Source organism: Mustela putorius, unplaced genomic scaffold (assembly GCF_011764305.1).
Source record: "Mustela putorius furo isolate JIRA1106 unplaced genomic scaffold, ASM1176430v1.1 tig00003914_pilon_pilon_pilon, whole genome shotgun sequence".
NCBI classification, from domain to species: Eukaryota; Metazoa; Chordata; class Mammalia; order Carnivora; family Mustelidae; genus Mustela; species Mustela putorius.
This window is the reverse complement of record NW_025422061.1, coordinates 2,137,845-2,153,744: the sequence shown is the minus strand read 5'-3', so window position 1 is coordinate 2,153,744 and position 15,900 is coordinate 2,137,845. Positions and strand designations below refer to the sequence as shown.

The 15,900-nt window shown below is 38.2% G+C and overlaps 1 protein-coding gene across 1 annotated transcript; it reads left to right on the top strand.

Moving 5' to 3' along the window:
- The first annotated feature begins 11,907 nt into the window (after positions 1-11,907).
- Positions 11,908-12,852, top strand: LOC101685297 (putative olfactory receptor 2W6). The gene has a single exon (XM_004778437.1). It carries the CDS (start codon positions 11,908-11,910, stop codon positions 12,850-12,852), a length of 945 nt encoding a protein of 314 aa, XP_004778494.1.
- The last annotated feature ends 3,048 nt before the right edge of the window (positions 12,853-15,900 follow it).

The window sequence follows — 15,900 nt, the reverse complement described above, 5'->3', positions numbered from 1 at the left end:
TGTTGGAAGTCTGAGGTCAGCGTGCCAGCATGGGTTGATTGAGGGCACTCTTCTGGCTGCAGACTTCTCATTGTGTCCTCACATGGCAGAAAGGACTGGGGAGCTCTATGAGGTCTCCTGTTTGTGGAGATTCCACTATCATGAGCTAACATCTCCCAACATCTACACCTCCTAATATCATCATGTTGTGGGGACAGGAATTCAACATATGAATTGTGGAGGAACACACTGGCTAAACTGGAAAATAAACTCAAAATGGATGAAATTCCTAAATGTGAGATAGGAAACCATCAAAATCCTGGAGGTGAGCACAGACAGCAACCTCTGTTCTCCACCAATAACTTCTTACTGGACATGTCACTGGAGGCAAGGGAAATGAAGCAGAAATGAACTATTGGGACTTCATCAAGATAAAAAGCTTCTGCACAGCAAAGGAAACAGTCAACAAAACCAAAAGGCAACCTGTAGAATAGAAGAAGATATTTACAAATGACATATCAGATAAAGAGAAATCAAAAGAGAATTAAAAAAAATACCTTCAGACAAATGAAAATGAAAACAATGTTATGGTCTGTTTGTTTTGTGTTTCTTCCCTCCAAAAGAAAAAAAAAAATCTAATGTTGAAGGCTAATGCCCAATGTGATTACAGTAGGAGGTGGGAATTTGGGGGTTTTCAGTTATTTTAAAATATTTTTGTTCCCCTGTGTTGCTCAAATTTCTTAAGCAAGGAGCACCTGGGTGGCTCGGTGGGTTAAGCCTCTGCCTTAAGCTTAGTCATGATCTCAGGGTCCTGGGATAGAGCCCTGTGTCAGGCTCTCTGCTCAGTAGGGAGCCTGCTTCCCCCTCTCCCTTTCTGCCTCTCTGCCTACTTGTGATCTCTGTCTTTCAAATAAATAAATAAAATATATTTTTAAAGATCCTATTTTTTTAATATTTTATTTATTTATTTGACAGACAGAGATCACAAGTAGTCAGAGAATCAGAAAGGGAGAGAGAGGAGGAAGCAGACTCTCTGCTGAGCAGAGAGCCCGATATGGGGCTGGATCCCAGGACCCTGGGATCATGACCTGAGCCAAAGGCAGAGGCTTTAACCCACTGAGCCACCCGGGCGCCCCCAAAAAACCCTAAACTTCTTAAATGGACTACTCAGCTCTCTTGGAGTTGTATTTGTGGTTAGCTGATTGTTGATATTTGTGGAAGGACCGCGTTTGGTTCTCCTATGCAGCAGTCCTGGGATACCACTTGGCTTTGCCTTGCTCATTTGGATTAATTAGTTGTTTTTAGTGCTATTATGTAAGAGTTATTTATGTATACTGGATACAAGATACCTAATATATTGCAAATATTCTCCCCAATGACTGGCTTGTACTTTCATTCTCTTAATGGGATCTTTTACTGAATGAAAGTTTTAATGTGGATAAAGCACAATTTGTTAAGATTTTTATAGACTGTACTTTTGATATCAAGTGTAGGAACTTTCTGTATAATATGTGATCTATTTTTATTTTGAGTTTTTGACCCATTACTTTTGCATAAGCTTTGTGTGACTTAAATGGATTTCTTTCTTTCTTTCTTTTTTTTTTTTTTTTTTGGCAATTGATGTCCAGTTCTTACAGCAACTATTGTGGAAAATGCTAATTTTTCTCCATTGATCTGTTTTTGCATTTTTGTGAAAAATCAGTCAGGCATGTTTTATGTCAGCTTATTTCTAGGTTTTCTAATGTGTCCTATTGATCTCTGTGTTTATCCCTTCTCTAATAATTCCTACATTTGGTTACTATACCTTTAATAAATCTTGATATGATGTAGAATGATTCTTCCCTTTTTATTTTTCATTTTTTTTCAAAATTGTTTTGGTGTTTTATCTTTCTAGTTTAAGGACTACATCCAAAGACAACACTGAAAGAGTGAAGAGGAATGCCACAAATTAGATAAAAATATTTGTATTACACATAACTGGCAAAGAGCCAATAGGCAGAACACATTAAAAACTTCTACAAATGGGTTGAGTGGGTGGCTCAATCTGATTCTTCATTTTGGCTCAGGTCACGATCTCAGGGTCATAGGACTGAGCCCCTGCATCAGGCTCCATGCTTTAGCATGGACTCTGCTTGAGACTCTCTATTCCTTTCCCTCTGACTCCCACACTCTCTCTCTAAAACAATATTCTACAAATGGATAAGGAAACAGAAAAGTAACAATTCAACAGAAGACTGGACCAGTACGAGTGTACTTAAAGGGACACTTGGTAAAAGAGGATGTACAAATAGTGAGTATACGAGGTGTCCTACTCATTAGTAATCAGTAATATGCACCTTAAAATACAGTGAGGTATCACTAACATGTCTGAGATCTAAAATTTAAGCCTTGATAAATTACACACTAGGGGAGACATTGAGCACAGTAACTCCACTCACCACTGATGGGAATATGATTGATATTTTGGAAAATATTTCTGAAAAACTTTTGGACATTTTTCTCATTAAATTCAAACATACACATTTTCTAAGATCATAGTTTTCTCTTAGGTGTATATTTATCAAGTGTAAGTGCACATCTATACCAAAAGATGTACAATAACACCCATAGCCTTCATATCTAAACCCATAACAGTCTCAGACAGAAAGCAATCTGATAACTATCCATAAGTGAACAAATGAAGTGTGATGTATTCATAAAATGGACACTGTATGCAATGAAAATGGATAAAAGCAAAATTGAGCAAACTAATATAGAAACAAAATATATATTTAATGTATGATTACACATATTAAATAAAAAAAAACTAGTCTATAGAGTCAGAGCAGATAAGCTTTATCTTTGAAGAGGTGGAAGGGAACAGTTCATGGGGGCTTTGGGGTGCTGGAAATTTCTTTTTCTTCCTTCCTTCCTTTGGATGGTTACATAGGTGTGTCTACTTTCTTTATATATTCTTTTAAGATTTATTGATTGATTGATTGATTGATTTGTCAGACATCACATATAGGCAGAGAGGCAGGCAGAGAGAGAGAGGAGGAAACAGGCTCCCTGCTGAGCAGAAAGCCTGATGCAGGGCTCAATCCCAGGACCCTGGGATCATGATCTGAGCTGTAGGCAGAGGCTTTAACCCACTGAGCTACCCAGGCACCCCATCTACTTTCTAATATAAGCATATTTCTCTATATATGATACATTCTAATGAAAACTATAAATACAGGCTTTCAAATACATGCCACCTCTATTTCCTTATCCACTCTCCCAAGAGAACCTAGGAACATTGAATGAAACATAAAATAGAGAGGTGAGAGGCAGATGTAATTTGGGGGGTGAATTGAGTCAGAATGGTATTACAGAGACAAATAAGATGCAAAAGAGTATGATTGCCAATAACTAAAAAGTCAATGTTTATGAACTACTGATGAGTCATCAAAGAAAATCATACTCCATTCTAATTTCTAGACACCATCTTGGATGTCATTTTCCAAGTCCAGCTTTGAACTTGGGGCCTCCTCAGTGAACACCATATGACAGAATGTGTAGCCCCGTCCACTTTTACTACCTTTTTGTTTCTGAAGAAATGTGAAGACTAGAGCACAAAATAGTTTAGTAGTGATTTACAACTGATGTCTATGGGTTTGTCCCTATATGTGAGCATTGGGAGAAATATTTTATTATTTCACTTTTCTTTAAGATTTATTTATATATTTGAGATATCAGAGGGAGAGATGGAGGAAGAGGGAGAGAAAGAACCTTAAGCAGCCTCCCCATTGACTGTGGAATCCAGCATGGGGCTGGATCTCACAACCCTGAGATCACGACCTGAGCTGAAACCAAGAGTTGGATGCTAATTGACTGAATAACCCAAGTGTCCCTATGAGAAACATTTTACATGGAATTATTATCATCATTCATTTCATCATCACAGCAATCACTTGAATTGTATTTTATTAATTTTTCCATTTTACTGTTAAATAAAGAAGCTTGAGGAAGTGAGACAGCTTGTCAAAATTATGAAGCTATTGAAAAGTAAAGTTGGAATTGAAACCCCATCTGGTCTTTCCTGAAGCTTTTATTGCAAAGCAAATAAAAATTGTTGGCTAATTTAGCTGTTTCACATATTTTTCACTTAAAGATATTCTATTCTGAGTGAGCGATCTTCTGTGACATTTTCCTGATTACCTTCCCTCTCAACTAACCAAGTTTTCCAGGTAGAGGCATGAGGTAATTTTGATTATTCTCTTTGTGAGTTCCTTCAAAATCTTCCTCTTTTCAGAAGCATCTCAAGAAAAGGAAGTCAGTAGAAGCATTTATAGTTCATTGTATTAATTGATATCATTAAAATCTTCCCTGAGACATTGATAGGAAACTTTGAACTTAGAGTTGATAAAAATACACTCTGTACTTCAAACCACACAGAAATCTCACATGGATAATAAAATTTCCCAAGACAATCTGATTAATTGATCCAAGTAAAATCTTTCTTTATGGTATAATATCTTTAGATTATTACTCAAACATAAACTCATTTAAAGGGGACTTTAAGGATAAAGATATATAGGCATAGAGCAATGGTTCTCAGACTAGCCATGTATGGACATCACCTGGAGGGTCTATGAAAACACAGATTGTTGAGCCCCACTCAGAATTTCTGTTTCAGCAACTCTAAAATGCAGCTCACAAATTTGGAATTTTATCAGTCAAGTTGCAGGATACAAAATCAACCTATAGAAGTCAGTTGCAGTTCTACATACCAACAATAAAATACTTCAAAAATAAATAAAACAACCCCATTTACAATAGCACTAACTATAATAAAATACAGAAGAATAAATTTAACCAAGAAAGTGAAAGATCTGTATACCAAAACTATAAGACTTTAATAAAAGAAATTGAAAAGTTACATATAAATGAAAAGATACTCCATGGTATCTTTCATGGTTCATGGATTAGAACAATTAATACTGTTCAAATGTTCATACTATCCAAAACCATCCATAGATTTAATGCAATCCCAATCAATTGGAATTCCAATGGGATTTTATATGAAGAGAACAAGCAATCCTAAAATTTAAATGGGAGCACAAAAGACCGTGAATAGCCAAAACAATCTTTTTTTTTTATTTTTTATAAACATATTTTTATCCCCAGGGGTACAGGTCTGTGAATCGCCAGGTTACACACTTCACAGCACTCACCAAAGCACATACCCTCCCCAATGTCCATAACCCCACCCCCCTTTTCCCACCACCCCCCCAGCAACCCTCAGTTTGTTTTGTGAGATTAAGAGTCACTTATGGTTTGTCTCCCTCCCAATCCCATCTTGTTTCATTGATTCTTCTTCTACCCACTTAAGCCCCCATGTTGCATCACCACTTCCTCATATCAGGGAGATCATATAATAGTTGTCTTTCTCTGCTTGACTTATTTCGCTAAGCATGATATGCTCTAGTTCCATCCACGTTGTCGCAAATGGAAAGATTTCATTTCTTTTGATTAGCCAAAACAATCTTAAGAAATAGGAACAAAGGTGGAGCCATCACAGTTGCTGACTGTAGACTATATTAATAAAAATGGTCTGGCACTTTCATAAAAATAGAAACAAAGGCAGTTGAATATAAACAAGAGCCCAGAAATAAATGTTTGCATATACATTTAACTGATGGTTGAAAAAAGAGTAAAGAATATTCAGTAGGGGCTCAAAATAATTTCTTCAATAATGGTGTTGGGAAAAGTGGGTAATCATATACAAAACAATGAGTTTTGATCCCTAACTTACACCATTTAGAAAAAACAGCTTGAGGGGCACCTGGGTGGCTCAGTGGGTTAAAGCCTCTGCCTTTGGCTCAGGTCATTATCTTGGGATCCTGGGATCGAGCCCTGCATCGGGATCCTGCTTCTTCCTCTCTCTCTGCCTGCCTCTCTGACTACTAGTGATCTCTGTCTGTCAAATAAATAGATAAAATCTTAAAAAAAAGAAAGAAAGAAACAGCTTAACATGGATTAAAGACATAAAATGTAAGACTTGACGTTTTAAAACTTCTATGAGAAAACATAGGAAAAATGCTCTTTGATATTGTTCTTGACAATAAAATTTTTGGATATGTCACTTGAAAGGACTGGGGTTCCTGGGTAATTCAGTTTGTTAAGTACCTGTCTTCAGCTCAGAGCATGATCTCAGGGTCCTCCGATGGAGTCCAACACCAGGCTCCCTGCTCAGTGAGGAGTCTGCTTCTCTCTCTCCCTCTGCCCCTCCTTCTGCTTGTGCTCTGTCTCTGTCTTTCTCACAAATAAACAAATAAAATCTTAAAAAAAAAAAAAAAGAAAGCATAAGTAACAAAGGCAAAATCAACAAGTGGGACTACCTGAAACTAAAAAGCCTCTTCACAGCAAATGAAACAATTGACAAAATGAAAAGGGAATCTATAGAATGGGGAAAAATATTTGCAAACCATATATTTGATAAGGGGTTAATATCCAAAATGTATAAGGATTTCATACAACTAAACAACAACAAACCCCCTAAAAACACTCCCCCCAACCCAAAAACAAAAACCAAAAAATAAACAAAAAGCCAAATAACCTGTTTAAAATATGCACAGAGGGCCTGAATAGACATTTTTCCAAAGAAGACATTCAGATGACCAACAGGTACATTAAAAGGTGTTCAACATCACTGATTATCAGGGAAATGCAAATCAAAAACAAAATGAGATACCATCTCACACCTGTAAAAATGGCCAAAATCACAGAGATAAGAGATAAAAAGTATTGGCAAGGACGTGGAGAAAAGGGAACCCTCCCTCATACTCTGTTGTAGGAATGCCAACTGGTTCAGTTGCTATGGAAAATAGTGTACAGTTTAAAAAAAATTAAAAAGAATAGAATTACCATGTTGTCCATTAATCCCATATTTGTGTGTATATCTGAAGGAAATTAAATTACTAACTTGAAGAGAAATCTGCATGGTCATGGTTATTTTAGCTTTATTCAAAATATACAATACATGAAAACAACCTAAGTGTCCATCAGCAGATGAATGGCATATATATATGGAACACAATATATATTCTATTCAATAATATTCCATTATGTAATGTATACACAATATTCCATTATTACACAGCCATTAGAAAGAAGGAAATCCTGCCAATGTGACAACATGGATGGACCCTTGAGAACATGAAATAAATTAGGCAAGGAAAGACAAACAATGTATGCTCTCATTTATATGTGGAATCTAAAAAGCAACAACAACAAAAGCCATACTCATAGAGACAGAGAAAAAGCAAGGGGCTGGGGGTGAGGTGGGGGAAAAGGATATTGGCCAAAGGGTCCAAACTTTCAGTTAAAAGATGAGTAAGTTCTGGGCTTTAATATAAACCACAATGACTATAGTTTACAAAACTGTATTATACTTTAAAGATGCTAAATGTTCTTACCACACATATGTACAAAAAGTTAATTATATGGGATGATGGAGGGACTAGTCAACCCCATTGTGTTCATCATTTCACAATGTATGTTAAATCATCATGATGTGCACCTTAAACTTAGTCAATGCTATATCTCAGTTGTATCTCAATAAAGCTGGAAGAAACGAAGATCCAGGTAATAGGGGGAAAAGAAAAAGAATTTGGAATTCTAACAAATTATCAGGTTAGCAGATGATGTTGATCCTAGGACTACATTTCAGGAATTGCTGGCCTGCAGATTATAACCATTTGGACATGTTCTGTGTTTTCCTACAAGGAGAGTCAGGGTCAAACGTAGGGGCCACATATCAGTCAGCTCTCTGATTTTTTCTTTGTCTCAGTATTGTTATTACTGCTCAAGGATCAGATAATTTCTAAAATTCCTGTAAGTTCTAAATATGTATAGGGTTGTGCTTTTAAGAATTTTATATTCTTTAATGGAATCCTAAGTACTTAATTGCCAAGATCTCACATATATACCCAAACTGACACAAATGGAAGCAGTCACAAATGCATGTATCCAAACACCAAGATGCAGACTTCATAATATTAAGAAGATGCATTAGCAATTATAATACTATATCAAAATTGTTGGTGTCCAAATTTAAGTTATTTTTAATGAATCTCAATCTATTTCTAAGTAGATAAAAGATACTAACATATGCTAAGAGTTGTGGATTCTTCTAGAATGTTTGGGAGGTCTGCAGGAGGCAAGAAAAGGCAATTTATCCCTGGAAAGACATTAAGCACAGTGACTATGGCCAGGAGATGGGTAGACATTGTAGACTATGGCCAGGAGAGGGGTAGACATTGTTGCATCACTTGCTAGACTGGACTGGCTAAACAACAGCCTCACTATATGGCACCATGCACGTAGAAGCTTTAGTATACACTGGGTGTTGAAGAAGGAAAAGTGAAGTTTCCCTTGGCATCTCAATATGGCAATGACTGACCTCAGACTTTCCTACATGTTTTCCCTTATTCCATTCTTTCCCATGATGGAGGGTACAGATTCAACTATTTGGGGTTCCTTGTCTCCCTAGAGTTTCATGGTTTTAATTTTGTGAATCCAGGACCAAATGAAGAAATTGATCTGCTTTTATTTTTACATGAAACCCAGAAACCCATTCTCTTTTCATGGAAACCTGAGTCCCTTGTTTGGTAACTTTCCATGATGCTTCCCTGGGGCCTTTCTACATGAGGGAGTGGGTCAACCTCTGGATGAGAACACCAGTCCCTAATGTCCTAGCTCCGTAAACAAACTCTTATCTGTCCCAAGGCCCCAGACTATTCCAAATTCCCAAGGGGACAGGATATTACATTGCCTTTTCATCCCCTTGAGTACCAATAAAATGACACTTAGGTAAATTTTTTTTAATTTATTTTTTATTTATTTTCAGCATAACAGTATTCATTATTTTTGCTTATGTAAATTCTTAAAGCCCTTAGAATATATGCTTTCCTTTCTCCCTGGGTGTCACCAATCGTTTTCTTAGCCCTAGGGTACCTGTATATATGTGTGTGACATAAAGCATGCTGATTTGAAATGTGGCACTCTGCCACTTCCCTCCTGAGCTACAGAGGAAACGCTAACTCAGGCTGGTCAAGAGAACTTCAGACCATTGTTAGATATTCATCATGCTGTGCCACTTAAAGATTCATTACCATTTTTATGGGGTAGACCTTACTTCTGTGCTCAATCCTTCATCAGAGTTTTTGTTGGAATTTCTTCTGGAAGACCCAGAAACTAAATGGGAGCAGAATTAGTTGCCTCCTCCCCAAGAAAACTCCTGATGGATCTTTGGAATTGAAGTAAGGAGGGCTGACAAAATTGGGAAAAACAAGAGTGAAGATGTGGATAGGAGCTTTGTGGTAGCAATGAGTTTCATTTCTGTATATTTGGTCCCTTGTGTGAGGATATATGATTGTCTTGTGTGTTAGTTCTATTAATGTTTGTGTCTGTTGGAGAAATTAAATACATTTTCTCATTGCCACTTGGCACATTAACTCCAGTTTGGAATAGAGTTACTGCATCAATTCAGAAATGATTGAATGCACCAAAATTGAACAAAGTTGATCTATGACAAGTAGAAAGGAGAGAGTGTATTCTACTTGCTTCCCCATTCCTAGCTGGGCCAATCTTAAGCCATCCCCTGACTTGATACACACACATCATATCATTCTTTCTGATTTCCCAATGAACAGAACACCTAAGTGTCATTCTGTTTTGGCACAGTGACCAAACAATCATGGCAAATTTCCCCAGCAATGCTGAGAATGATACAAACTTTTCTCCATAATGATGGACTTTAGTGTTAGGCCTTTGTTATTAAGCCTATGTGCAGGTTAGCAGAAGAAGCAGGAGGAAATGACCACCTTTAAACAAGTTTAAAATGATAAGAACAGGCGAGAGATGCGTAGTGGGAACTTTGAGTTAATGGGTAGGACTGGCATTATGGACCTCCCTAATACTGAAATCCTAATAGTTGGCCTACCCAAATTGCAGGGATGCTGTGACAATGGCTCAGAACTGTAAGTGGAGAAGATCTGGGTAACATCTGACCTATTGTAAATGTGGAAAGAATGATGGCTTTTAGGATGTGCTGTGTATCTGAAGCAGACAAAAAATAGCTCTACTGCTTGGAATGAAGTCCCACTCAGCGCTCACAGAATATCATTAAGGAAATTCTCCTCTGAGCATTGGTGAAGAGTCAGAGAATCAAGCCCAATGCATCAACCCAGCTTCAGACCTTCCGGCCAGAGCCATCAAAACTGGTGTAGACTTGTAATGTCATGTGACTACAGGTTTAGCTCTATCCTGTTTCAGTTTTCATTTTCAGCAGCTCCATTCCTTTCAATTTCATAGTTTAGACTAGAGAGGTGAGCTAAAGCATATAAAAAAATATGGTACTTTATGCTTAAAATACCTTTTAGGGGAGAAATACCTGTAGGATGACATAGAGGACAGCCTCTGGATACTGGACATGAAATTGAGCATTGGTTCACCTTGCAATGAAGGAATAGCAAAATGAGAAATGTCACCTATTTTTTCAGCAATTTTGCTAAGTCAGGCTCTCAGTGATGCATGTTGCTAAGCAATTGGTGTTGAGCTTCTCTTTGCCACTCCTTGGAACCTCTTGAGCTTAGAAAAAAGCCATGGCAGGTATGTGGATACAGACATGCAAGTGATTCTTCCCAGCCAACACCAGTAGAATGTGTGTGGGAATGTCTCTTTGAGTACTCTGTTCATACAGTGAGGTCACACAATCTGGTTCTTGGGTGGCTGCTTCTCATCATTTTCTGCCCCCTTCTGTGTCTTCAAGGGGCTTTATTGGGGGTTCTATGCCTAGAGTAATAATTGGGAACTTGTGTAATTCCTGTGTGCAGTCCCAGCTGGGTAGAGTTCATAAATTCTTCACAGTCAGGCTAGACAGGAGCTTACATCAGCCACACAGAGACACACACCTCAGAAGGTTTCTGTACTCTTATTTCCACAGCTTCCTTCTTGCATGTTGTACAAAGCTATTTCTTAATGGCTACTGGCATTTGCCATCCCCATGGCTGAGACAAGCCCGGTGAACTCTAGAGCTACAGGGTGAACACCAGTAAAGTGGGAAACATGTACAGCTGAAAATGTTCAGGGCCTGTGCTGATACCACCAGTCCTGTAGAGATGTGAGGGGACTTGAGAGGTTTTAGCTTCCTTTACAGCACGCACCAGGAAAAGCTAAAGCATAGAGAGAGAAACTGAGTATCAGGATATACATGTGTAGAAGTGCCTTTTACAGAGGCAGAGTACAGTTTATAATCTAGACTCTTTCTGATAGTGAGTGTCAAATCTTATTGGATTTAATTTCAATAAAATTATGTGTTGTTAAGGAATTGTGTGACATTCATATTTGTGAACTCCCTGAATATCATCCATGAATTTGATTATTTGTGTCTGTGCAAGTACTACTTTCTCTTCTGGAAATATATTTTGCTTAATCTGCCACATGTAAAATTGTCACCAGTGTTTTGGAAAACAACAACAATAACAAAACCCCCAAAAAACAAACCAAACCAAACAAAACCTCCCTCAGGTACAGCAGTATCCCTGAACATAAACTCTTCTATAGGGGGTTCTTTGATCAACTGGGAATAATTTGCAACACACTCAGCTTTTTAACAAATCTTTTAGAGAACTTTTACTTCCTCTCTTCTTTCTAATTATTTGTAATTACTCACCAAACAGGGTAGCTTCTGAGTTAATTCATCCTCTCCCCTCCAGGAGAATCAGACACACTGCTTTACATACAATAGGTATCAATAAGTGTATGCTAGGAAAGTATGAAAGAGCAGATGACTCTGCTAACTTTATAGATCCACACATGGAAATTGGAGAGTGCTGGGTGAATCTTCACTGGCTGTCTTATCCAATACTTGCTTGTGTGTTTCCATAACAGCTGGCAAAGACTATGGGAAGAGACAATGATAGCTACCAACAAGCATTCATCTTGCTGGGCTTTTCTGATCGCCCTCGACTGGAGATTATTCTCTTTGCTTTTATCTTGGTCTTCTACATCCTGACCCTTGCTGGCAACACTGCTATCATCTTGTTGTCAATCATGGATGCTAGACTCCACACGCCCATGTACTTCTTTCTTGGGAACCTTTCTTTCTTGGATCTCTGCTTTACAACGAGCATTGTTCCCCAGCTGCTGTGGAACCTTTGGGGTCCAGAGAAGACCATCTCCTACCATGGCTGTGTGGCCCAGCTCTATATCTACATGGTGTTGGGCTCAACCGAGTGTGTTCTACTGGCTGTCATGTCCTATGACCGCTACGTGGCTGTCTGCCGGCCTCTGCATTACACTGTAGTCATGCACCCACGTCTCTGCCTGCAGTTGGTGACTGTGTCCTGGTTCTGTGGCTTTTTAAACTCCTTTGTCATGTGTCCCCAGACAATGCAACTCTCTCGATGTGGCCGCCACACAGTTGACCACTTTCTTTGTGAGATGCCTGCTCTGATTGCCATGTCCTGTGAAGACACCATGTTGGTGGAAGCATTTGCCTTTGCCCTAGGTGTCGCCCTTCTACTGGTGCCCCTCTCCTTGATCCTCATCTCCTATGGGATGATTGCTGCTGCTGTGGTGAGGATCAAGTCAGCTGCAGGGCGCAGGAAAGCATTCAATACCTGCTCTTCCCACCTAATGGTGGTCTCCCTTTTCTATGGGACCATCATCTACATGTACCTGCAGCCAGCCAAAAGCTACTCCCAAGACCAAGGCAAGTTCCTCACCCTCTTCTACACCATTGTCACTCCCAGTGTCAACCCCCTGATCTACACTCTGAGGAACAAGGATGTAAAGGGGGCAATGAAGAGTATCCTGAAGGGAGAGAAGGGGGCCAAGGAAACCTGAATGAGAGGAATGCTGGGGTAATACATGAAGTTCTGGAGTCTGTCTCTTAGATATGTATGTGACGATGTGGAGAGCAAACTTTCAGAGTAGAGTGAACACAGCTGGACATGATGATTTCAAGTGTGACCTCATCCCTTGGTCTCTGGATGTGAACTGTTTTTCTTCAGTTTAAAGGCATCTACCTTAGGAAATATCTCCTATACTTGCCTTTTACACATCTTTGGGCTTCATCCACAATTACAGGGGACTAGTAACACTAACTCAAAGCACACAGTCTGTAGATTAAGTGATGCGATGTCAAAAAAATGAGACAACACCAGTGGCCTCCTCTTGAAGCTCCTTTTTTTTTTTTTTATGACTACAGTGATTTTTCAGAGGTGGGCAAAACAACATCAGTCAAATCATAGGACTCCGTCTAGCAGTAGGTTGTTTCTTCTTAAGTGAGGAGTTTCCTGTTTTTGTTTTTTTGTTATTTGGCTTTAAGGTTTTATTTTAGTTCTAGTTAGTTAACATATGGTATAATGTTTGTTTCTTGTGTACAATATAGTGATTCAACAATTCCATACAACATCCAGTGCTCATCACAACAGGTACACCCCTTAATCCCCATCCCCTACTTGAAACATCCTCCCAACTCCCCTCTGGTGACCATCAGTTTGTTCTCCATAGTTAAGAGTCTATTTCTTGGCTTGTACACCCTCTCTCTGTCCCTTTTTTCTTTCTCTTTCTCCCTTTGCTCATTTGTCCTGTTTGTTTGCTTGTTTCTTTCTTAAAAATAAAATATTTTATTTGTATATTTGAGGGAGAGAGAAAGCATGAGAAGGAAGGGGAGTAGAGGGAGAGGAATACTCCCTGCTGAGTAGAGAACCAGATAGCTCTTGTGATTTTAGTTTCCATACAATTAAATTTTGAACTTTTTAGTAACTACATGTGACCTTTCTTTATAATTAAAAAAGAACATTTAGGGGAGTTTGGGTAGGCCAGTTGGTTAAGCTTCTAATTCGTGATTTTGGCTTAGGTCATGATCTCAGGGTTATGAGCCCTGCACTGGGCTCGACACTCAGTGGGGAATCTGCTTGAGATTCTCTCCATCTGTCCCTATCTGCCCCATCCACACTCATACTCTCTCTCTATCTAAAACAAACAAGTAAATATATATATTTACTTGTTTGTAAACAAACAAGTACTTGTTTTATAAACAAATAAGTAAATATATATATAGTAAATATATACAAGTAAATATATATGTACATATATATTTACTTGCTTGTTTTAGAGAGAGTGTATGTATATATGTGTATATGTATATATACACATATATATGTGTATATATATATTTTTTTCTTTTCTTTAATAGAACACTTAAGTTTCCATTTTAAGCTCAAGAAATCACCCAGGTGACATCATCTTGAAAATAAAGGATGGAAGAAAAAAATTTTAAAAAGATTTCATCTATTTATTTGACAGAGAGATCACGAGTAGTCAGAGAAGCTGGCAGAGGAAGGGGGGGAAGGAGGTTCCCTGCTGAGCAGAGAGCCCAATGTGGGGCTCACTTCAAAGACCATGAGATCATGACCTGTGCTATAGGCAGAAGCTTAACCCAGTGAGCCTCCCAAATGCCCCAAAGATGGAAGAAATTTTATCTATTTTCCCAAATTCCAGTCCTTTTTTAAAATCCTTATTCTTTGTTGAGTCTCTGTTACATGAGAATCACTAGCAATGCATCCACACACATGTAACGAGTTTACTTCCTGCTTTTCATCCCCATGATTTGCTTATTTTATAACCAGAGATTTGTATCTCCTAATCCCCTTCACCTATTTCACACATCCCCCACCAACTTCTCCTCTAGCAACCACCGAGTCTATTTCTGTTTTGTTTGCTCATTTATTTTGATTTTTAGATTCCACATATAAAGAAATCATATGTTATTTGCCTTTCTCTGTCTGAACTGCTTTTAGTAAAAACAAAAAGATTCAAACAACCTTCTCTACTTAGAGCTTGAATAGTAAGATCAACTCTTGCCACAAATAATTCTCCTTTATTCCTTTTGACACATTAGTATTTTCTTTAGATATTCAAATCCTATCAGTCAAGTTAACAAAGTATTTCTTTGGCACCTGTCCTTCTATAATGATATTTAGTTCTTACTTATTTTTGTTTATTGATTGATTGAGAAAGTTTGGGTGGGGTGGGGGTTTGAGGAGGGACAGAGAGAGAGAGAGAGAGAGAAAGAGAATCCCAAGGAGGATTGACACGGGGCTTGATCTCATGACCCTGAGATCATGACCTGAGCTAAAGTCGACAGTTGAACACTTAACCAATTGGGCCACCCAAGCACCTCACTCTATGATGATTTTTTTTTAACCACTTCTCTTTATTTATTCTTTCATAGTTTAATGTTTACAAGACAGTAGCAAGTAGAATTTTTATTTTTTTAAGACACAACTTTTCTCTTTATTTTTTTCCTATTAACATATAATGTATTATTTGTTTCCGGAATACAGGTCTGTGAACCATCAGTCTTATGCTATTCATAGCACTCACCATAGCACATACCCTCCCCAATGTCTCCCTCCAGCAACCCTCGGTTTGTTTCCTGAGATTGAGTCTCTTATGGTTTTTCTCCCTCCTGATCCCATCTTGTTTCATTACAAGTGGAATTTATTGAACATTGTCTATGACACTATGGTTAGCCCTTTTCCTATTTTATCTGAGCTAATATTTATAATAACACTGATAGATAAACACTATTAATATTCTCTATATGAGAAAGATGAGTATAAGAGGGTTTATTATAAGAGGCTTAATTTGGGATTGAATTCCTGTTTCCTGGATTGGTACTGACATTGTCAAATGACTCTGTCAGACCCCAATGACTCAAGTCCAAGAGCATGAGACATGAAAAGTATAGAAGTAGGTTAGTGAGGGAAAGGACATCCATTGATACACTCCTCCATGTCTCATACTAAAATAACCAGACAGCTTTATTTTATTTATCTCTTCTGAAATAACTCCATTAAGGACACTTATCACCAGCTCCTGTGC

What these genes read in the sequence shown, in the direction of transcription:
- LOC101685297 (XM_004778437.1), top strand. Translation starts at nt 11,908, where the DNA reads ATGGGAAGAGACAATGATAGCTACCAACAAGCATTCATCTTGCTGGGC.